The 23,199-nt window shown below is 40.3% G+C and overlaps 1 protein-coding gene across 9 annotated transcripts in view; it reads left to right on the top strand.

The window, feature by feature from the left end:
* The window catches only part of PRDM2 (PR/SET domain 2), a 127,749-nt gene that overhangs the window by 34,506 nt on the left and 70,044 nt on the right, over positions 1 to 23,199 (top strand). For 7 of the 9 annotated variants that reach the window (XM_054541485.2, XM_054541490.2, XM_054541451.1 and 4 more), the window contains 3 exons: positions 512 to 615; positions 9,721 to 9,873; positions 17,042 to 17,168. In XM_054541485.2, the coding sequence (XP_054397460.1) occupies positions 512 to 615; positions 9,721 to 9,873; positions 17,042 to 17,168 (384 nt within the window). Of the gene's footprint in view, positions 1 to 511; positions 616 to 9,720; positions 9,874 to 17,041; positions 17,169 to 17,320; positions 17,849 to 23,199 lie in introns of those variants that run through there. The other 2 variants (XM_009235016.4, XM_009235013.4) reach the window with 1 other exon arrangement.

The raw sequence follows: 23,199 nt of genomic DNA, 5'->3' as shown, positions 1-23,199 counted from the left end.
TAGGCAGGAAAGGGTTTTCTACTTTAAGCAAATGAACTTCAAAAATATTTATTCATAAAACTGTATTTCTAACCCTTTATAAGAACAAGTCATGTTCATTAGAGACAATTTGAACTTTATAAACAAGCAGACAGAGGAGTTTAAAAATCAGTTGTAGTTTCACTCCATTCCAATATTTTTTCTCTTCAGTTATTGTGACTGTGTTATTCAAGTATTTGTGATCCTACTGTATGGGTAGTGTTACACGTAAAACATTTTAAAAGTATATAAAACATTTTTTTCTAATTATAAAACAATATAGGTTCTTTATAGAACAGAAGAGTATAAAGAAGAAAAACAAAAATCCCCATTGAGGACTTGACTTAATTTAACTTGATCTCAGGCTATTTAACATTAGCTTGATTTAGGCAGTCTAGCCTTTTAACTATTTTGTGAAACTTAATCGATTTTAATGGTTTCAATCTTTAAAATAACCATGATACATTATAAAAATACTGATTTTATTTTCTAGGTGTCTGGGCCACTAAACCAATTTTAAAAGGCAAAAAATTTGGGCCATTTGTTGGTGATAAGAAGAAAAGATCTCAGGTTAAGAATAATGTATACATGTGGGAGGTAAGAAGTAATTCTGATTCTTTGTTTTTCAGAGTTTTATGAAATAATTATTCTGTTCTCTCAGAATTTGACATTTTGAATTTAAAACAATCGTTTTAATGTGTTCTTTAAAATCAAGAATATTTTTATTAAAGAGAAAATGTGTTTCCCTGGATACAGACTGCTATTTATATATGCTTTTGTATTTTGAAACTGCTTGGCTGTCCTCAACAATAAATGTCAAATCCATGTTTTATATTGCTGTGTCCAGGGTGTTTTGCTTTGCAACTAAGACCTTGACTTCCTGTTTGATGGTTTGTCACTTCACAGGCCGCCACATAAACCCCATAAAAGACACTCTATGGTGGCTGCAAAGAAAGCACTGTTAGGTTCTTCTCTATATTTTAGAAAGTAATTTCTGTGTTGCTAGGATATTCAGTTGGATATATTTAGCATATGGCACATATATAGAGCTTGTAATTTTTCAGGAGTTTTTCATCTATTAATTTCATGTTTTCCCAGCAATTCTGGAAGACAGCAGGGCATCTGCACACTCCTTTGAGAGGAGAAGCAGTCAGGAGACAGAGCTGAGCTCTCCTTCCCTGGGGGGCTCCACCTGGGAGGCCTGTAGATGCAGAAGTAGAATGCATCTCTCCTGCCTTACTGGGAGGCAGTTAAGGTTTTCATTGCATTGCCTGAGTTCAAATCCTACCTCTAGCTTCGTGACTTGGAGCAGGGTACATAACCTCTGGGCTAGAAAACCCTCAATTTAAAAAATATAGATAGAAGATATCTCCTAGGATAGTTGTGAAGATAAAATTTGTCGTTGTTGCTTTTGTTGTTCCCTGGGGTATTGCATAGGAATTCAGCATTTGTGATGAATTTAGTTCACGTCAGTGCCCCCTGGAAGCCCCCCTGAGTTCTTATAGGAGCTCCATGGTATGACTCCTTTTCAAAACAAGTTAAGTTTTTGGATGGTGAGGAAAAGCATTCCTGTCAGATTGTCTGAAATTGAATCACATCTGTATTTTCACACATTAACATATAAAAGCCTAAAAATAAAATATGGCTAGGAAGTGTGTGGACACTTTTCATCAAGAAGTTCTGTGGCATTTGTATGGTTGAGGTATGCTGCTATTTTTCTTCATGCTCTAAGCTGTTTCCCGACTTGAAACATCTGACAGCTTCTCCCAATAATTTTGAGTTCTTTGTTTCTTATGAATTTGTTATAATGTATCTTCTGACTATTAAAGGGGGGTGTCTTAGGAAATGAGGATTTACCACAAGAGTCATTGCATTCTGTTATTTCACCACTTTTGAGGTGTAAGAGTTCTGCATTTGTAGAAAAACTGCCCGGCCAAAAAATGTTAATTGCTAAAGATAATGCCTGCATGATTAAAAATGTGTTGACCACAAAATTATGCTCCCAAATAAACTGCATTTTTAATTTTAGATGTTTCCCAAGGGAAACTAACAAATTAGCTCACCAGGTTTAGCACTACGTTTAGTGAGAATAATGTCAAGGAACCAGAAACTGCTTACTCTAGTGCTGTGTTGATAATGCTAATCTTGAACAAATGCCATCAATATTAAACTTAAATTAGTAGTACCTATTTTATCCCATGTAACAACTTGATGTTATTGGGCATATTGTATAATTTATTAATAGTGCTTTTTGTAAATTAAGCTTCATTTGCATTGAGATTCATACATAGTATGACTTGATAGTTGTTGAAAATTTGGAACCATGACTTATTAGAATTTCTTCTATAAACCTGTTAACATCCCATTGTTAATGTGAGATGCTTCTTATATACTGTACTACTAGAGTTTGCAAATCCTTGATAAGAATCCTAGTTCTTATCAAGAGTGGCTTTTGTCTTCCTGCAATTAAAAAAAATCTCATTCAAGTAGTTCTGACTACAAAATATACATTTGTAAGCCTTTTGCTCTGTTAAAATAGAAGTGAATAGATATGACATACATGTGTAAGTATGTATATGGCAAAGGAAGTATCAATTATAATGTAAATATTTATTAGAAAGAAGAAAATGAACATTGAGGTAAGACTTAGTAGTTTCCCATTAACTTATTCCAACTCTGCTCTTACCCTCAGACCTGCATCAGAATGCCTTGTATTAATGTAACAGAAATGGCTTATCATCAGAATCTCATCTTGGCATTTGTTCTTCCATCAAAGCCCCTAAGACCAGCTTATCTTTTAGCAGCAGGGTCTTAGACCCCAGACAGAATTCCATTTTAAAGCTAATCTAAGACAAAGTGTTAAATTGCTCTCCTTGAGCCCTTGATTATCTAACCCAGTCTTAAGTCCTCTAAGCTTTCACTGAAAACATTCTGTTAAATCAGAAATAACGGGAGAGAAACAGTAGAGTATCCTCAGGGTGAATGCACAAAATAGGTTCTCACAAGAAGAGAGCGTTCTTTGATGGGTTTCTGTCAGGGAGCCGCTAGTTAGCTGGCGCTCGGGACTTGGTGTTTTCGTTCTCTTGACTTTCCCCATCCGCGCTGAGTAATCTGCCGTATTTTAAAACCACCTCTGATAAAAGCCTTTTAGATGTACTTTTATGGGATTCAAATTGCTTCTAATTAACAGAACTTTAGAGTTGCTTGGATAAGAATTATTTTAGTAAGCTTTTTTCTTTCTTTTCTTCTTTTTTTTTTAAATACACTTAGTTGTTTTTGGAGCAGTTTTAGGTTCATGGCAAAATTAAGCAGACAGTACAGATAGTTCCCAAATACCCACTGTCCCCACACATGCACTGCCTTCCCCATTATCAATATCCTACAGCGGAGCGGGGCAGTGGTCAGCCCATGAACCTGCACTGACACATCATTATTACCCAAAGTCCATAGTTTACGTTAGCGGTAACTGTTTCTGTTATATGTTCTAATAAATCTTTTAAAATGTAAAATTAATACATGCTCACTGCAACATAATAGAAACAACACAGAAAAATATATACAAGAACATAAAAATCATTGAAACTCCTACCATCCAGGCGCAACCACTATGAACATCTTCCTGAACATTCTTTTAACTCCCTGCTTCGCTGCTTCTCTATTTTCAGCCTCACACATACACTGGTACATTTACAACCTATATGTAGAAATTGATGCAATTGAGCTCAAACAGCACATGCAGTTTTTAATGCTTTTTTTTCTTTCAGTATCTTGTGGACATATCTATGTCTACTACTTATTTACGTTATTGTTTGTTTCTTTTTTTTTGAGACAAGGTCTTGCTCTGTCGCCCAGGCTGAAATGCAGTGGCATGTTCACAGCTCATCCTCTGCCTCCTGGGCCCAAGTGATCTTCCTGCCTCAGCCTCCCGAGTAGCTGGGACAGGCCTGTGCCACTATGTCCAGCTAATTTTTGTATTTTTGGTAGAGATGGGGTTTCACCATGTTGCCCAGGCTGGTCTTGAACTCATGGACTCATGGGCTCAAGCGATCTGCCCATCTCAGCCTTCCAAAGTGCTGGGATTACAGGTGCGAGCCACTGCACCTGGCTTATTTACATCATTATTCCTATGCCTACGCACAATTTCATTGTATACCATTCATGATTTATTTAACCAAGCCTTATGTTGGACATTTAAATTGTTTTAATGTTTTTATGATTATAAATACTTCTTCAAAGTATAAAACTCATTGTATATAAATATGTGTTGACTTGTCTGATTATTTCCTTAAGATGAATTTCTAGAAGTATAAATGTTGTCAAAAAGTTATATACATTTTAACTTTTTATAAATTTTGCCGAACGTTTTCTCTCCAGAAGGACTGTACTATTAATTATTTATACAACCACCAAGAGTATATGTTTCTTGCCAGCCTTTTAAAATCCAGTATTGTTAATCTTTTTAATATTAAATTGTTAAAAATATCAGTTTTTCTAGAGGAAAAGCAGTGGTCACTGCTTCTATTAATATTTACATTTTATTCATTCAGGCAACACATTTTGAGGTCAGGAGAATAGAGGGAAGAAGTAGAATTGCATGTCAGTTAAAATTGACAGATAAATTGTCTCTGTATAATGAGAAGACTTTAATGTAATTTTTAAAAGATATGTAAACTTTTTTATCAGTCAGTGCTGCTATGATTAAATATTAACAGGTGAGTTTTATAGTCCTCGCTATCTCAGTTCTTCTGATTTCAAATTATTTGTAAGTTAAAATTGCAGGCAAGAAGAAGAGAAGTCAACCAGCTGATTCTGCAGAGCCTTTTCTCAGAAAGTACTTTTCAGCTCTCAGTGCTGCTTTCTAGCAGTAGGGAAAGGTGGATCACCAGGATCCAACCTGCCACCTGTTTATTACAGCGCTGGAGCTAAGAATGGTTTTTACATTTTTAAATGGTTGGAAAAATAAAAATGTTTTGTGACATGTGCAAATTATATGAAATTCAAATTTCAGTTCATGAGTAAAGTTTTATTGGAACACAGCTCTGGTCATTCATTTAAATATTATCTATGGCTTCTTTTGCCCCCTAATCACAGAGTTGAGCAGTGGTGATGGAGACCATATGGCCTGCAAAACTGCAAATATTTGTGTGCGGCCCTTTACAGAAAGTTTGCTGAGCCCTGGTCTTGATGTGTAGGGAAGAGTAGCAGTAGGAGTGAATGTGGTGATGTCTGGTTTCAGGTTTGCTGAGAAGCTGAGTGGTTAATAGCAGTGCATAGGTTTTGAATGAAGTAATTAAAGGTGTGGGATGGCTGTAGAACTGGTTGTCATAGAAACAGATGAGCCAATTACATTCCTCTTCTCTCAGGAACTGTAGGACAGACAAGGAAGGACATTGAAGTACAGAGAATTAAGTGATCTTTTTGAACAGGTTAACTTGTACTCAGATTGGCAGCTTGGTCTGGTGTAAAAAAAAAAAAAAAACTCTCTGAGAATTTATTTGTTCATTCATTTAACCTCTATGAAGCTTTTAGCACGTACCAGGCACTGTCTTAAGTTCTTGAACACCATGCTTGGCATAAAATGTTTGTGGTGTTATAAACTACTGGTAATACCTCATGGAAATTTTTATTTGTGGAATAAAGATATACTAGAAGTGACCTAGATCTTTCCACAGGTGAGAAATCTGAGTTCTATGTGGCTTCATGAAGTTCCTAACAAATCTGTTAGGAACTTACCCTCATTTAAAAGTAGGAATAAAGAAAAAAAAGATGATCTCACTTGGTAAAAAAGTGTTTCAATGAAAGCCTTTTTAAAATAAAGGCCTTTTTAAAAATAATATTGTTAGAATATTAGTCCTGGAATCAGCCCAGGAGCCCATTTCTTGGTTGCTTATTCAGTCTTCTTCCTGTTAGCAAAGCCCAGAGACTCTTACACTTTTTTTGTGTTGTGGACCTTTTTGAGAATCTCCCCTGAAAGTACACAAATGCACATATGTGCACAAAATTTTGCATGTTACTTATAGGGTTATATGGGATTCTTAAACATCTGTGGTTCATAGATAGAATTTCTGATTTAAGAGTGAAAATAAATTATTTGTCCAGTGGCTGTTCATTGGGGGTCTACCGTGAACCAGTCAACATTTGTCGTGCATTTGTTGCTGGGAGATTTTCCAGAAACATTTGTGTAGTTGTAGTATAAAATCTAGTCAGTCTAATTTTAAAAGATAGGGTCTGTTAGTGCGGCTTCAAGGGCTTGAGAGGCCAAGCTATTTATTTTTTAAACTTGTATTTTAGTATCTCTATAAAAGTAACCTGTGTTTTGGGAAATGTCCTCTGACAAGTGGGCTTATTGAAATAAAATGTGCTATCAACTGTTAGATTCTCTTTTATTTCCTTATTCTAGAATTTTCAGAACATTTTCGAATACGGTGATCTATTAGAATAGTTCTTAAAAGAAGTCTCTGATCACCTAAAGTAATCTGAGGAGTGAAGTAGTTGATACTGAAGACCCATTTTTGTCTGTAGTCACCAGAAAGTTAATTCTCTAGGATGTCAGTTTTATAATCTTCAACAAACCCTTCAGGTATCTAATTCTGTAACTGAAACACAACTGGAATTTGAACATACCAAGAAGGTATAGTATTTTCTAGGTAGCAATGTCAATAAAATCCTTTATTTCTTAAAAAAAAGGCTTTCATTGAAACACGTTTTTACCAAAGTGAGATTATCTTTTTTTCTTTATTCCTACTTTTTTTTTTTTTGAGACGGAGTCTCGCTCTGTCGCCCAGGCTGGAGTGCAGTGACGCGATCTTGGCTCACTGCAAGCTCTGCCTCCCGGGTTCACGCCATTCTCCTGTCAGCCTCCCGAGTAGCTGGGACTTCTGGCGCCCGCCACCACGCCCGGCTAATTTTTTTGTATTTTTAGTAGAGATGGGGTTTCACCGTGTTAGCCAGGATGGTCTCAATCTCCTGACCTCGTGATCCGCCCATCTCGGCCTCCCAGAGTGCTGGGATTACAGGCGTGAGCCACCGTGCCTGGCCTATAAATGCTTTATTCAGTCATCAATGTATTATGAATGCCTTTATGCTGATCAATGTATTTCCACAACATCTGGTCATCATTGCTGTCTTCTAATTACAGAAATAATGCATGTTTATTGGAAAAAATTTTCAAGTATATAGGTATATCTAACAGGAAATAAATCTTGCCATATAATCTAATTAATCATTTGCACCACAGTACTTTTTAGTGTCTAAGGTTTCAGCTATATGGATGGACCATAATTTACTGAGTTAATTCCATATTGTTTTCCATCTAGCCATGAATTGGAAGCAGTTTACAGTAAACCACACTTCTGTGAACATTTTTGTATATACATCTGGGTACAATTGTCCAGTGATCTCATTAGAATGAATTCCTACAAGTGTATGTGCTGGTTAGTGTGTGTATATTTTAAATATATATATATATATATTTTTTTTTTTTGGTCAGGTACTGCTAAATTCTTCACAAAATCAATTTGTTTTCTGTTCAGAGGTGTTTGGGGGAATATCAGTTTTTTCACACCCTTTCCTATCTTTAAGAAATTTTTTTTGTGTGCCCATTTAAAAGGTTAAAATTGTTTTGCTTTCAAGTTATTTTTTATTAACTAAGTTTAGTATTATGAGGTTTTGGCTATGTGTATTCGTTTGTGAATTACTTCTTGGCCTATTTTTAAAAATTGAAGTGTCATCTTTTTCTAGAAAAGCAAGTATTCTCTTTTTGTACATCAGTCAGTATGACTTAGAAGATGCCTTAGTCTCCTTTGAAACAAAATGAGTTATGTATGAATAAAAATTGTACTCAACTGTAACACTTTGCTTTTTGCAAATGGCTGTATTGACCTGAGAGCCAGGAAGTTGTGGCACAACCTATATTTTTATCCTGAGGCAGGTAGATAGACTCCAGCTACCTTGTGAACTGTGCGGTTTTTTTGGCAACTATCTCTGTGTTTGTCTCTGTAGTCTCATCAGTCTCGGTAGCTGTGCCAGTATTCGGGTGGGGAGTGAGTGGGACTTTGCCATCACTGCAGTAAATTAAAATGAAACTTATTATCCCTGAGCCCAGGGACAGTTTATGTTGCAGATGGGGTAATAATGTAAGTTACTGTGTACAGATACTCTCCTTGGTGCCTATGATGATTAAAGTAACTACAGTGCACCTTCTAGCATGGTACCTATTACGCAGTAGGTGCTCATTAGATGTTGGTAGTTCAGTTAACTAGGATGGTCAAGGAAGGCAGTGATACATAGAAGACAAGCAGATCTGAGTCGAAGCCCTTCTTTATGACAATTAAACAGATGACTTTGGGAAAGTTATTTAACTTTTGAGCCTCAATTTTCACATGTTGAAAGGAGAGCTAATAAGCCTGCAAATAGGGTTAAATGAGATAATATGTCAGGCATGTAGCATTATGCCTGATGTTTGACTTTCAAGAGGAAGAAGGCAGTGTTAGGGCCCGGTAAGGTGGATGCTGCCCCTTGGCAATCCCAGGCCTAGACACCCAGGCATGCCCAGAAGAGCAGCATCCTCACCATCAACGGGGGGAGTGGGAGCTTTGTTCCAGAAGGAAAGTTGCAGTAAAGAGAGGTGATTAATGTGGGTAGGGGAGGGAAGAAGGCATGAGTGGTGGGAATAATGAGAAAGAAATGGAAACATCTAGATTATATCCTTTTCTTCCTAAAAATAAAGTAAAAGACTTATTTCTTTTGCCCAGCACGTCTGTCAGCCAGTTGATTCTACAGTTCTGTTTCAGTGCCTACTCGAGTGTTTTGTAGATTGGTTTTGGGAAAATGTGTATATGTATGCATGTATATACAAAATTAAAGTTAAAAATAGTTGCCAAATAGATGTTCTTTTAAAATGAAGGATGATAAGTGCTGGAAGCATCTGTGGGAGGAATTGGTGTGGGTGAGAAGGGAAGGCTTCTTGCAAGAGGAGATTTGATTTGATTCCTGAAAGGGGTTGAGGTTTTGGTCCTTTTCTTTTTGAAGGCCACTGATATTTCCCAGAGTCTGTTCCATCACCCCTTCATCCTTGCAGATGCTCTGGATGGAGTATGTTTTAAGGGTCAGTTGAGTTTGCAGAAGCATCATATCCTGTCACCCATGTGCCTGGTTCACAATGCGTGTTCACTCCTGAAGTCCCTGCCAACCCTGCCAGAAAGGGACCTGCTGAATTGTATAGCCCTGCAGGGCCAGGTGCCATACTCGATTAGCGGAGCAACCCAGAAAGCTTGGGATTTGGGTGCTGCTGAACACCACTGCAAGCTGTTTTCCTTTCTAAGTCACACTTTACAGAGCATAGTTGTCATTTGTCTCTGTGTACGTATTTGTAAAGCATTTGGAGATCCCAAGCATGCTGACTATAGCTCTTTGTGTGTGTGTGTGCGTGTGTGTGTGTGTGTGTGTGTGTGTGTGTGTGTGTAGGGGTGGGGGGCGCGGGGCAAACAAGCCTAAATAGAAAAATAATGAGAATTACAGTTTTGAATTTCAGTTTTCACCTTGTATTTTTCTTTTCTCTGTCGCTTGTTTTGTTTTTATGAAATGCTTTATATAGAGTACTTGCATATAATGAAAAAGAATTATCCTTAAAAGTTAAAAATGGAGGCATTTTAAAGATACTCCTATTTTAACAAAAGTTTTTTACTTTTCTCCATTTTCAAGGTGTATTACCCAAATTTGGGATGGATGTGCATTGATGCCACTGATCCAGAGAAGGGAAACTGGCTGCGATATGTGAATTGGGCTTGCTCAGGAGAAGAGCAAAATTTATTCCCACTGGAAATCAACAGAGCCATTTACTATAAAACTTTAAAGGTAACAGTGTTAGAATTAATTTACTGTTAGTTACTCTGCTTATGTTTTCCTTTTTCTTTTTTTTGAGACAGTCTCATTCTGTCGCCCAGGCTGGAGTGCAGGGGCTCCATCACGGCTCACTGCAGCCTAAGCCTCCCCAGGCTTGGGTGATCCTTGGACCTCAACCTCCCGAGTAGCCAGGACTATGGGCACAGGCCACCACACCCGGCTGAGTTTTGAATTTTTTGTAGAGACAGAGCTTTGCTATGTTACCCAGGCTGGTCTCAAACTGCTGGGCTGAAGCGATCTACCTGCCTCAGCCTCCCAAAGTGCTGGGATTACTGGCACAAGCCACAATGCCTGGGCCTGCTTATATTTTTCTAATGCTGTCCTTAGTTGTGACTGACAATGACTTTGCAGACCTGGGAGGGATTATATTTGGAAGTGCTTTATCCACACTCTTAAGGTTCTGTGTTTTAATATATGGTTACCTGTGTGTGTCATGGAGCTAAAGCATGAAGATCGTGTTAAGTAATTACACACTGCATCTTTAAAGATACTGATGAGTTAAGCATGTGGCAGCTGCTTCCCTTCTCCTATGACACAGAGGCATTAGGAACTGTCTGGCAGATTTATCCTACTGTAAGAAACTATCAGTAGGTATGGTGGGTCTGTGTTAACTGAATACACACTGTTAGTCTCTGATATTAATGCAGCCTTGGACTAGCTTTTCTTTTCCCTAAATTTTACTCAGAATAGAAATTGAACAGAACATGTTTCTTCCCTTCTGCCAGATTTTTCTTTGGAGATATTAATTGTTGAAAAGAAGAAGAAAGTCATGTTTTAGGATTGGTAATGAGGTTATGGAGCACATTCAGGGACATGAGTGTGAGGAAGCGTGGAGCGTTGCTGCATTTCTTCGTTGAGCGAAGGCCGTATCTCCCTCGTTTTCATGGGTCACATTCTTTAAGAAGACAGATCCAGACAGGCGCAGTGGCTCACGCCTGTAATCCCAGCACTTTGGGAGGCCGAGGGGGGCAGATCACGAGGTCAGGAGATTGAGACCATCCTGGCTAACATGGTGAAACCCCGTCTCTACTAAAAAATACAAAAAATAAGCCAGGCATGGTGGCAGGCGCCTGTAGTCCCAGCTACTCGGGAGGCTGAGGCAGGAGAAGGGCGTGAACCTGGGAGGCAGAGTTTGCAGTGAGCCGAGATCGCACCACTGCACTCCAGCCTGGGTGACAGAGCAAGACTCTGTCTCAAAAAAAAAAAAAAGACACATCCTCACATTATACATGGAGATATTCTAAGGCAGAATTTCCAGCCTGTTAAGATGGATGGTTGTTGCTTTTTGCAATAGATAGCAAAATTGCTATAAGGCAAATTTCTCTTTATTCAGTTACTTCCATTAAAAATGTCATAAGTTGGAGAATAGTCTATGGAAAAAATGATCTCCATGGAGTTGAACACTTTTGATGAGCACACATTTCAAACTGTGGCCAGCTTTGCAGTGTGCTGTGTTTTGTTAGTGTAGTGGCAGTAGGCCTTCTGGAAGTTTAGTTAACCTGTAGCTGTTTAATTTTGCTTCATCTTTCCTGACATTGTTAGCCAACTAGACTGCCTTTTATCACGTTTATACCCAGGTCCTTGTATCCAATCCCTGCAGATTTTTTGTTACACTTTCTTATTTAGGACTTTAAAAACCTTGTTTTCTGTTTTTATTCTGCTGGATCGTAGTAGCATGCTTTTCTAGTAGGTATTACTCTACAATTTTCTTATATTGGAGTTTGAAGTTGGATTCAAGAATGCATTCTGTTTCTCAAAAGTATTTAAAGTGAGAAATACATATGGTTGAATCAGTGAGGTAGAATCCTGGTGGAGATGAAATACTAGCTAGGGGATGAATATGAGACAATCAAGGTAATAGGAAGGAAGTTTTGAAGGCATGCAAGCTCGTGTAGATATTAGGACACTGCAATTCCTTCGTTGTACTTCAAGTTAAAATGTGTTCATCTCTGATGCAAATTCACAGAAACACTGAGAATCAAGATAGAATAGTGGTTGGGAGAGTGAACTCTGAAGCCAGACTGCCTGGATTAGATCTTGACTTGCTGTGACCCAAGGCAAGTAGGTGTGACCTTATTAGCTTTGTAACCTTAGCTAAGTCCCTCTGTGTGCCTCAATTCCCACATTGTAAGATACAGGTAATTATGGTATTGACCTCATAGGGTTGTTGTGATGATTGCATGGGTGAATACGGATACAGCTCCAGCACCTAGTAAGTGCTTATAAATGATTGTTGTTATTTTTCACAAGGTGGTATGGTGTCATGGTCAGGAGTGGGGACTCTGGAGCAGACTGTCTTGTGAGCAAATTTTGGCTTCTAGATATGTGACCACGCAAAGGATCTCTCTGTGTCTTAGTTTTCTCATCCATAAAATGGAGGTAATAATAAAACTGCTTCATAGTTTGTTGTGAAGGTTAAACAAGCCAATATATATAAGGTTCTGTGAACAGTTCTTAGTTCAGTGTAAGTCCTCAAGTGTTAACTAGCTATACTAGTACTATTATTTTTACCTTTGTCCGAAATAACATAGTTCTGATTTTTGCAGACCTCTCCCAGTCTTTATCTTTGATATCTGCTCAAGTATGTACAAAGCCTTTCAGATTTTTTTACTAGTGATTATCTAACTCTGTTCTTCTAGATTAAGTGTTCCGTGGGTTAGGTTTTGTGAAGAAGTTACATATGATGCTCTGTGGGCTCTGTATCTTCTCACCTTATTATTGTACCCAGATAATTGGGAAATCTCAACACTGGTTTTGTTTGTAATATGATTAAAAATGATTTAAAATTCCTGAAAGTTAGCTGTTAAATCTGCTATCTGTTCATTTCTCTGTTCATTAGTTTGGTGAATATTTATTGAGAGTCTACTGTGTACCAAGTACTCTCCTATAGTAGTGAACAGGACAGACAAGGTCTCTGGTCTGGTGGATGTTCCGTGTTATAGGGGAAGAGGCAGATAATAAGTAAATAAGAAAGTAATTTCTGGTAGTGATCAGTGTGTTAAGACAGGGAAATGTGATAGAGACTAGCTAGGTAGGAGAGGGCTGCTTTGTCTCCAGTGAGTCAGGGAAGGCCTTCCTGAGGAAAGACGTTCAAACCCCACTCCTTGGATAGGAAGGAGCCGGCCACGCAAAGGTCTGCTGGAAGAACAATCCAGGAAGAGGAGTGGTAGGAGCAAAGGCCTTGGAGTAGGAATAAGCTAATGGTTTTTTTTTTTTTTTTTTTGAGACGGAGTCATGCTGTGTCGCGTAGGCTGGAGTGCAATGGCGTGATCTTGGCTCATTGCAACCTCCGCCTCCCAGGTTCAAGCGATTCTTCTGCCCCAGCCTCTTGAACAGCTGGGACTATGGGCGCATGCCACCATGCCCAGCTAATTTTTGTATTTTTAGTAGAGACGAGGTTTCACCATATTGGTCAGGTGGTCTCGAACTCCTGACCTTGTGATCTGTCCACCTCGGCCTCCCAAAGTGCTGGGACTTAACAGGCGTGAGCCACCGCGCCCAGCCTTTTGTTTGTTTTTTATTTTAGAGGAATAGAACAAAAGCCCATGTGGCTGGAGGGAGGAGGAGAGGAATCTTAGGAGATGAGGCTGTTGAGGTCTGCAGGGATGGATGAATTTTAGGCTTAAGTGCTGTTCACCCATTGGAGAGTTGAGGCCGAGATCTGACCTATGATTTTTTAAAAGACCGTGCTGGGGACTGGATTGTAGGTGGGTATGAGTGGTTGTACTGTGTGTGTTCAAGTGATTCTGGAATCCTTCTCTAATTTTCTAATAGTTCTGACACATTTTTCTAATATTCCTTACCCAGTATAAGGAATATTAGAACCTTGCTTCTTCCCGATTTGTTTGGTAAAATTTCAAGTTTTATTTTATATATGCTGATGTTTAAAGGAGAGAATATGGAGCAGATTCTTGGTTTTATACCTGTCTGAACCCAAAGAGAAAGTGGGAAGAGTTTAAAATCTTTGTTGTTGTTAATTTTTTTAAATATTAAAATATATTTAAAAAGAGGTTGTTTGGTCTTTTGACTTTTTTTTAATGTGGATTTATATTTCCTTTGTTGAAGGTAGTAGTTTTTCTTTTCTTCTGAACTTGACTTAAAAATGCTAACCAGTACAGAAGAAAAAACCAATATATTGTAATATGGAAGAAAACAAGCCTTGGTTTAAAAAAAATACTATTATTTTTCTTCTTCATAGGGTCTATTGGTGTAGCTGTTTTAATATAAAGTTGTGAAGCATATATCGCTCCGTAATATAACCATTTCAAGTTGCTAATAATTTTTGTTTTGTTTTCTACTACTTATTTATTTTTATTTATTTATTTATTTTTTAAGATAGGGTCTCACTCTGTCTTGTGGGCTGGAGTGCAGTGACACAATCTTGGCTCACTGCAGCCTCCAGCTCCCAAGCTCCAGTGATTGTCCTACTTCAGGCTCCTGAAGCTGTGACTACAGGCACACACCACTATGCCTTGCTAATTTTTGTATTTTCTGTAGAGACAGAGTTTCGCCATGTTGCCCAGGCTGGTCTCAAACTCCTGCGCTCAAGCAATTTGCCCGCCTTGGCCTCCCAAAGTTCTGGGATTGCAGCCATGAGCCACTATGCCCGCTAATAATTTTGAAGGCTGTTTAGCAGATAACGAATGTGTTCCTCTTGATCTAACACTTCACCAGGGCTAGAAATTTTATATTTGATTTGTGATACAGATTCTGGTGTGTTTTTACTTTGTGTGTTTTGCAGCAACAAGAATATCTTAGGACATGAGTGCCCTCCCAAGTAGAGTTTGTGTGGATATTTAACTTCACCAAGTTGCTAGTTCAGTTAGCACTTCACTGACAACTGCAGTGGAGTGAACAGGGAAACTTAAGTTCTTATTCTTAGAGGTATCTTGAAAATGTCCGGTGGTATCTTCTAGCCAGTTCTCTGGTTATGCCATTTCAGTGGGGGAATATATGGGGAATACATTTGTCTTCACTCCTTCCCATGCTCTTTTTTGCATTGGTTTGAAGACTTTACATATTTCTGAGAACTCTAGTTATTTCAAATATTAGTTGATACCACCATTTCTTCAATATGTGACTTATAACAAAAAAATAGAGAAACTATACATTTGGAATTTACATAATCTAGAAACAGTTTACTTTAACATAAGCCTGTTCTTTCAACAGATTAGCTCATCAGAATGCCAAAAGGCATTTGTGATGGCTGTTTTAACTCATTAATATATATTAAAATAAGTTTTTTGGTTAGATTTAACTGGTTCAAGAACGGAAATCATGTATTGGTTCAAAAATAAGAAAAAGGCAGATTTTAGCCTTCTTAGGGCTGGGGGAGAGCCAAGGAAACAGCTGTCTTGTTTTAATTTAAAGAATTTAGAATATTTTTAAATTTGGACTGTGTAGACAGTGAGAGTTCTGCAGAGAATTAAACGAAGTAATATTTACTTTTAGGGGCTTTATCTAGACTAGAAGGTATGTTGAAGTGAGGAACTATTTTGTTTCTAAACTGTAGGTGGAATCTCCCTCCCCGCAAAAAAAAGAAAAAAGAAAAAAGAAAAAAAAAGGATCACTCTCTTGGATAACCATTGTGCAATGATCCAAATCAGGAAGCTAACAGCAACACATTATTTTATTAGCTAATATGTACACCTTACTCAGGTTCTGTCAATTGTTCCAATCATGTATTTGTAGGAAAAGAAAACGTTTTCACATTCAGTTGTCATGTCTCATGTGTTTGGCTGGTACCTTAGTCTTTGTCTTTTGTAACCTTTCAGTTTTGAGAACTGGTTGGTTATTTTATAGAATGTCCCAAAGTTTGAGCTGCTCTTATGGTTTCATCATGATTAGATTCGACGTATGCATTTTGGGCAGAAATCTACCAGAAGTGATGCTCTGTTTTCTGTGCATCATATCAGGAGACATATGATGTTGGTATGTCTTATTACAAAAGTGTTGTTTTTTTTTCTTTTGTAATTAATAAATATTTTATGGGGAGATATTCTGAGGCTATGTGTTTTGTTACTCCTCAAACTTTTACCTACTTTTAGCATCCATTTATGATTCTTGCCTGAATTAATCATTACTGTGATGATTGCCAAATGGCGCTTTTCTAATTCCAACATTTCTTTTTTACTGATTAGTTGGGATCTCCTTTAAGGAAGAGCTTTCCTTTTTATTTACTTGTTCATTCCTTCCTTTCTTCATTCATTCACATCAAGGCTGGACTCATGGATTCTCATTTTATTCAGTGGGTTTTAGATAGAATTTTACTAGTATTGATACCTTTGTAACTTTTTTTAACAGATCATTCGTTGTGAGAGAAACCAATAGGCTGTTTCCCCAAATTCTAGGGGTGTGAACTTTGCACTCAGTGGATCTTTTCTTCGGGATCTTGTTCTGGGTGGAATCAATTTGATGGTGGCCCTCACTACTTCCAGTCATACGTGGCTTAAGAATGTGATGGTTTAGGAGCATAATACATGGGAGATACTTCCTGCTCTATTTAAAAGTTAAAATGTGGAAGTTTGATGTCCGGTCCGAAGGGCGAGGCACGGACCTCCCTGGACCAGAGCAGGTTGGTGGCCCCGGGCGGCCTCCTGTTGGCGGCTCTGGGATAGAAACCGCGGCGCATTTGTAAGTGCTTGCGCGTGGTTCCTTCTCGTTGTCCTGTTGAAGTTGCTCTTGGTCTGGAACGCGCGCTGGTCGTCGTCTTTCAGCACTCCGCTTTCCACGCCGCACGCTTTTCAGTTATGCTTTACGTTTCTCCTCGACTTAGATTTCGTGAGCAAAATGGTCCCATATTTTATTTTTTCTCGTGCGTGGGCCGTCGTGAGGCTTTAAACAGGAAGCTAAGACAGCACCCGGGCTCCGCTACCCGTCACCGGGCCTTCCGCGCCCCTTGCCCCATGCCGCGGGTGCGGTCCTCCCTCCAGCAGAGGGTTCCGGGCGCCGGCGCGGCCCGCACGGGGCCGGGAGCCCTTCCTGCCGGCCGGGTGCGCGCGGCGCCGCCGACAGCTGTTTGCCATCGGCGCCGCTCCCGCCCGCGTCCCGGTGCGCGCCCCGCCCCCGCCAACAACCGCCGCTCTGATTGGCCCGGCGCTTGTCTCTTCTCTCCCCGCAGCCAATCGCGCCGGGCGAGGAGCTTCTGGTCTGGTACAATGGGGAAGACAACCCTGAGATAGCAGCTGCGATTGAGGAAGAGCGAGCCAGCGCCCGGAGCAAGCGGAGCTCCCCCAAGAGCCGGAAAGGTAGGAGCCCCCCGGCCCGCCCGCCCGGCCCCGGCGCCACGCCCGCCCAGGACGCCGCCCTGCCGCCCCCGCTGCTCCTGGCCCGACCGCGAGGCGGGTCGCGGGCTCGGGCGGCGGCGCCCGCGGCGTCTCGGTGACCTTTTCCGGACTCGGCCCGGCCCCGGCCCCGCTCCCGCCCCGCGGTCCCGCTCGGGCCCTGCGATCGCTGCCCTCCTGCCCTGCCGGCCTGGCCCCGCTGCTGAATCACGGCCGCCGCGCGCTCGGGCTGCTTCCTAACTTGTGACTTAGCTCCTGGGAGGCAGAAAGTGCGCGGACGGCGTTCCAGGGCCGGACGTTCCCCCGCTGGCACCCCGAGCCGCGCTCCGCAGCCGCGCACCGCAGCCGTGCGCACGGCGGGCGCCCCAGCTTTCTCGCGGCTGGCTTGACAGCCCCGGCTCCGCAGACTTGGGCCCGCCGCGCAGGACGCGGGCCGCGTCGGCCGCGGAGTCGGGGTGTGGGAGTCGGGGAGGCAGAGACAGTGAGAGACAGAGACAGGAGGCGGCGGGGAGGGCAGGGAGACTGCGGGTGCGGTGGGCTTCCGAAAGGATGCCCAGGGGGATGTGGAAGTTAGAGAGCGTGTTGTTTTGTCGTTTTGACTCAATTCTCATAGTTTTACGACTTCTGATGATTTCGAACAAAAGGTAAAGTGTAGTCACACTTAAAAAGGGAGGGGATAATTTCTGGGTAGGAAAATAGTTTGGTTGGCTGTATCGTATTTCCAGCTGGCATACTGACACGTTGGGGCTTTTTTTTTAAATGAAGAATTTTAATGTGAATTCGGGAATAGTTCGTAGATCCCAGTTTGAAAATATGCCAAGGCACAGTGTGGTAGTTTCTTATTGATACAAATACAGGTTTGTGTTTTTTGTTTTTGTTTGGGTTTTTTTTTTTTTTTTTTTGTTCGCCCTAGGTCTTAAGTAGATTTCTTTTTAGTCATCTGAACGAACGAGTCCATCCTTTACCCAGAACATTGCAAAGTGCGTTGTGGAAGTCATACTGTAAATAAAATCATATCGTAAACTAGATTTGGGAAAATGTTAAAATCGGCATTAAGGAATGTAGGCAAGAAGTCTTCCGATTTTTCAAGTATGTATTCTTTGTATGTCACCACAAAATGGAAATAGAATTAATTCCCGCGTGGAACAGTTAGTAGGCCTATTACTGAGTATGCATAGTCTGTTTATTGAATGTGATGTAGTCACTGCTTCAGAGCATTAAATGCTTTTGATCCTGAATCAGACGATCAGAGTCTAGAAAATTCCCAGTTTTTTTTTAACTTTTAACTGAGTTCCGGGATTTTGTTGATATTAGGCTTAGTGCTTAACTGTTTGCGGTGAAAACTTTTTATGTAATTCAACTTGTTCCTTTATTTAGTATTCATTTTGTTTAGAACTAATGTTACCAGCCTTCCAGGTAAATTGTTATTTGTAGGGGGCTGGAGATGGGGAGGACAGGACCCTCTTTACTGTGCCACTAATCATAACTAACTCCTGTACTTAAATAGATTTGTAGTTTAATAGCAACCTTATTTTAACGCTTTTCTCTGTTTGGCATACTTTGGTGTGCATGTTTAGAACATATGTCATTACTGTTTTGCTTTTTTATCTGTTTATTTTTCTCTTAGTTGGATTTGGGGAAAAACTTGAACATGTACTTTTTGTTTTATTAGTGATACATGAACTTAATAGCTGCATTTTTATACCTGCGTAGACTGTTGGTGTTTCGTATTAAATAGTTCATATTTCTTATTATCCTTTTATTTTGTACTACTCTGGGCAGCCTATAACCCAGAATCCTAGGTTTTAATTAATTAAAAAACTTAAGTTTATGCAAAGCTCTCTCTTGGAACTTACAGTCTGTTTTTAACAGCTTACTGGTAAGGAGACCTATTTGCTCTCTAAGACTTAAACTTTGGAGAGTTTAAATAATGAGTCAAGCCTTTTTTACTTTTAAATTAATTACTCAGTTAAAACCAATTTATAGCTTGCAAAGACCTGAAATTGAGTCTTTTTTTTTTTTTTTTTTTTTTTTTTAATTAACTCAGTTCTGTTTAGGTCTTATGTGTGACCTCAAACATTTAAATAATATCTTTTCAGGCAGTGATGTCAGAGAGTGAATCAACATAAATGTCATTCAGAGGCAGTGTTAACTTAGTATTGCTGAAAGCCGCATGTTGAATACATAGAGCCGACAGGTAGATTGACAGTGGGCTTGACTTCATTTTCGTTATGAGACAGAGAGAAAAACAAAGGGCTGAATTCTTCATAGTTCTGGACCTCAGCTCCTTTGCATGACAGCTGCTGTACTTACAGCTGTGCATTGCATGTGGTGCCTTTCAGAATTCATCAGATCGCTGGTGGATCGTAAGGCGTGTTTGGGTAGAGCAAAGCCCTGATTTCTTTACGTACAAAGTAGTGGCCCCTTCTCCTCTCTCCCCTCATCACCTCTCCTCCCTCCTCTCCTCCCCTCCCCATATTCATTCATTCATCTAATGTTTATTGAGCCCCTGCTGTGTACTAGGCACTCTGCTGGGTTGTAGCACACAGTGATGAGCAACAAAGCAGCAGTAACTCTTCTTATGGCGCCGACGAACATTAAATCAGTAAATAGCTGATCAGTGCCTAGACGGTTGGCATGTAGTAGGCCCTCAATAAATATTCATTGATTGTCAATGACTCACACAAATGTGTTAGGAAGGAAAAGAATGCAGTGCTTTGAGAACACAGTTCATATTGTCTGCGACCTTGGAGCATGCATTTTTGCCATGGGCCAAAGATGGATATACATCAGTCATTTTAAACTGGACTTTAATTTGGATTCCCAGATTTGTAATTGAGCTTCACTTTTTACATATCTGAGCAGCCTCTATAAAATGGAAAATAAGTTCCTTAGATGGAATAGATTAATCTTTCAGGTAGAGAGCAAGGAGGGTTTTTAGTGTCAGGTGTTTCAGGCTATTTTAATGTGAACCACAGAAAAATTATAATTATAAAATAGCATAGAAACGGTCAAATTTAGAAGTATTTCTCATCTTCTTGATCTCTGTCCCCTGTTTGTATTGGTGAGAAATGAGAAATTGAATTTGCTTGTTAGCAGTAAGCAATGACTGTTGGCAAATGCTCTTCCAGAGTGTAGATTATAATAGCAGAGTGTTTTCCCTGCTTTCTCAGTTACATAAGAGCCTTACCTGAAGTTCTTTTACCTGGAGAAACAACAGTGGCTTTCTACAAATGGGCTTAGTGGAAGGAATGAAAAAGACGGGATGCCTGGGCGTTTACCAGGTGTGCCATCTTGGACAACTCATGTCACCTTTCTGAGATGAAGTTTCCCTAGCCTTAAAAATGAATATCATCATATCGATGATGCTTGTGCCACCTAACCTCACAAAGTTGTCAAGAGCAAGTGAGATAATAGAAACATGCTCTGTGAAGCTGTGGGCTCTTGGGAACTGTAAGTACCACTTCTTAGAACATGGCTGGCGTTTACTTCCCTGCTACTTGCGGAGGAACTACTGAGTTGGTGACTCATTTAATCAATGGGGATTTATGGAGCACCTGTGTAAGCCTAAAATAAGCACTGGGTCTCTTCTTTCCCTCTTCCTTCCTACGTCACAGCCTCATTCTGTGCTGATTCACCCTTATTTTAGGTTCTAACCTATTGACCTCACTGTTCACAGCAAATTAAGAGAGAAGAGTTTATAGCGGCAAGAAGTTTTTATACCTGAAAGCTGGACAGTGCAGAAGACAGAAAGTTTATAAAAAAATCGGTGATGAATTGTAAAGAACAAGTTCCTTAAGGTCAGTTAGTAGGTTCAGATAGCCCTTCCTAAAAACCGTCAGTAGTGCCTGAGAATATCAACTAGTTTATAAGTATTTATCTCAGCGACTTTTAGTCACCACAGAACAGTTAAATTATAATCAGCTTAGCAAAGTAATATTTTATCTGTCTCTACGATCAGAATTGTTTAAATTAAAAACCTTGGTACTGTGAAGACACTCAAGTGTTTTGAAATTGTACATATTTGAAATTCTCTAAAGGTGCTAAATAACAAGCCTTTAGAAACTTAAAATATAGGGAGGTAAGACAGCCACGTGCAAAGATAACTCAGTCTAAGGTAGTCTAAAAAAAGTGCAACGCGGATGGTATAGGCAGTAAGGACTATTGACCCTCCCTAAGAGAAGGAAAAAGGGATGCTGAGCTGGGCTGGGCTGGCCAGGGAGCCTTTATGTAGAAAGAGTGGCAGGATGGGGACATTTCAGAACAGAGAGAGGAAGGAGGAGGACGTCAAGAGAAACCTTGTGGGCTGAGAAGTTGTAACTGTGTGGATGGTCTTCCCCTCTGTTATTTAGCAAGTATTCCTTGCATCTGTGTCAGGCACTATTCTGGGTGCTGGAGTTCCAGCAAAACTAAAATGACAAGGGTCCCTGTTCACTTGGAATCACATTCTGGAGAGTGGGGAGTACAGGCCAACAGATGAAGTAGGTAAACCTTGTCATGTCAATAGTGTTTTGTAGGGTGGGTGGGGGAGGTGTGGCCTGACTGTAGGTGGGAGGTCAGGGGTGACCATTCTGAGGTTGTGACATAAATGACACGGGAAGTTCTAGGGGCTGAGGGCTCCAGGAAGAGGGACCTAGTTCTATTAGCAGTTCTACTCGTGTAGAAACCTACATGAGTATTTTTGGATTATGAAACTCAGTTCTGCAAATGGGCATATATTGGCCCTTTTTCTGCCAGGCGCTGCACCAAGTGGCTGGGTTGGTTGTTGGGGGAGATGAGAGAGATGACTACAGCAGGCAGCATCCTCCTGCAGTGCGGAGTCTCCAGTCCGTTTCATGACAGCCACGCGCAGGTCAGACTTAGTGGGTGTTCTGGTTGATGTGGGAGAGAAGGAAAAGGACACTTTCCAAAACTGGATAACTTGTCCAAGATCACCCTACCAATGAGTGTCACAGTCAGAATTTGAACCAGGTTTCCCATGCCTTTTCTTCTACATAATGTGGAGCTTTTTGTCCACTCCTACATGCGGTTGACAACAACAGAAGTGACAGCATTGGTTCGATTTAAAGTTGAACTTAGAGAATACATTTAATAAATGCAGAGAGTGGACGGGCTTCCATGGAGTTTGATCTCCTAACCTTTCGTAGCAGCCAGCAGCTCTGTTTCAGGCTCTAAGCTGAATGACAGAGGCCTGGCTGTGGTGTTTGAGGATGATGGTAGATGGGCCCTATGCCTACTATGCCTACTGGGTGCCTGGTGGGCAGGTCCTGTGCCCACTGACTTATATAGGGCACTGGCCCGTGGTTCCTGTTTGCAGGTGCTGGAGCAGGATGTGGAGTGCTTGGACATGGCAGTGTTCCTGTGTCTGGCTTTATGCTGGCAAGCTTGTGGCATTAGACACAAATGAGCTGTTTCTGGGTTGGTCAGTCTTGGAGGGGCCTGTCTCTGCTGTAGCTTTCTGGCTGCCTCCTAGCTGAGGGTGCCTTTGCTGAGCATTGAATGTTCCGTCTCTGGTGGTTGCCTGCCAGGATGAACTCTCTGCTGCTGTTGTGGCGGTGGTCTGTTTTTAAAAGCTCAGTATGGTTTTAATTAGTAGTTTTTCAACAGTAGGAGTTCGGGAATTATAAAAAATTTGCAGTTCTGCTGCTGCTACTGAATTGCTCCAAATTTAGATGAAAATGTTGGTCAATATTTTCGTTTTGTGCCTTTGATTCTTATGTCTATCCTTGTTTACAGGGAAATTATCTGGATTAACTTAAATTTTTCAAAGCATTTTGCAATTTTTTTGGCTGTATTTTAGTGGGTGGATTTGCAAAAATCCTAACATATGCCATGATTAAAAAGTCTTAAATATCATAATTGAGTGTATTGGGAACCATGCTGTGCCCTGTTTTTAGGTGGTTATTTTGGTTCTCTTGTCCATATGTAAATTGGAAGGTAAGACTTGCCTAATACAGAAAAAAAGTTTGATTATGATTAAATTTTCTAAACTATA

Source organism: Pongo abelii, chromosome 1 (genome assembly GCF_028885655.2).
Source record: "Pongo abelii isolate AG06213 chromosome 1, NHGRI_mPonAbe1-v2.0_pri, whole genome shotgun sequence".
Taxonomy (NCBI): Eukaryota; Metazoa; Chordata; class Mammalia; order Primates; family Hominidae; genus Pongo; species Pongo abelii.
Note: the sequence above shows the minus strand (reverse complement) of the source record. Positions and strands in the feature narration are given on the sequence as shown.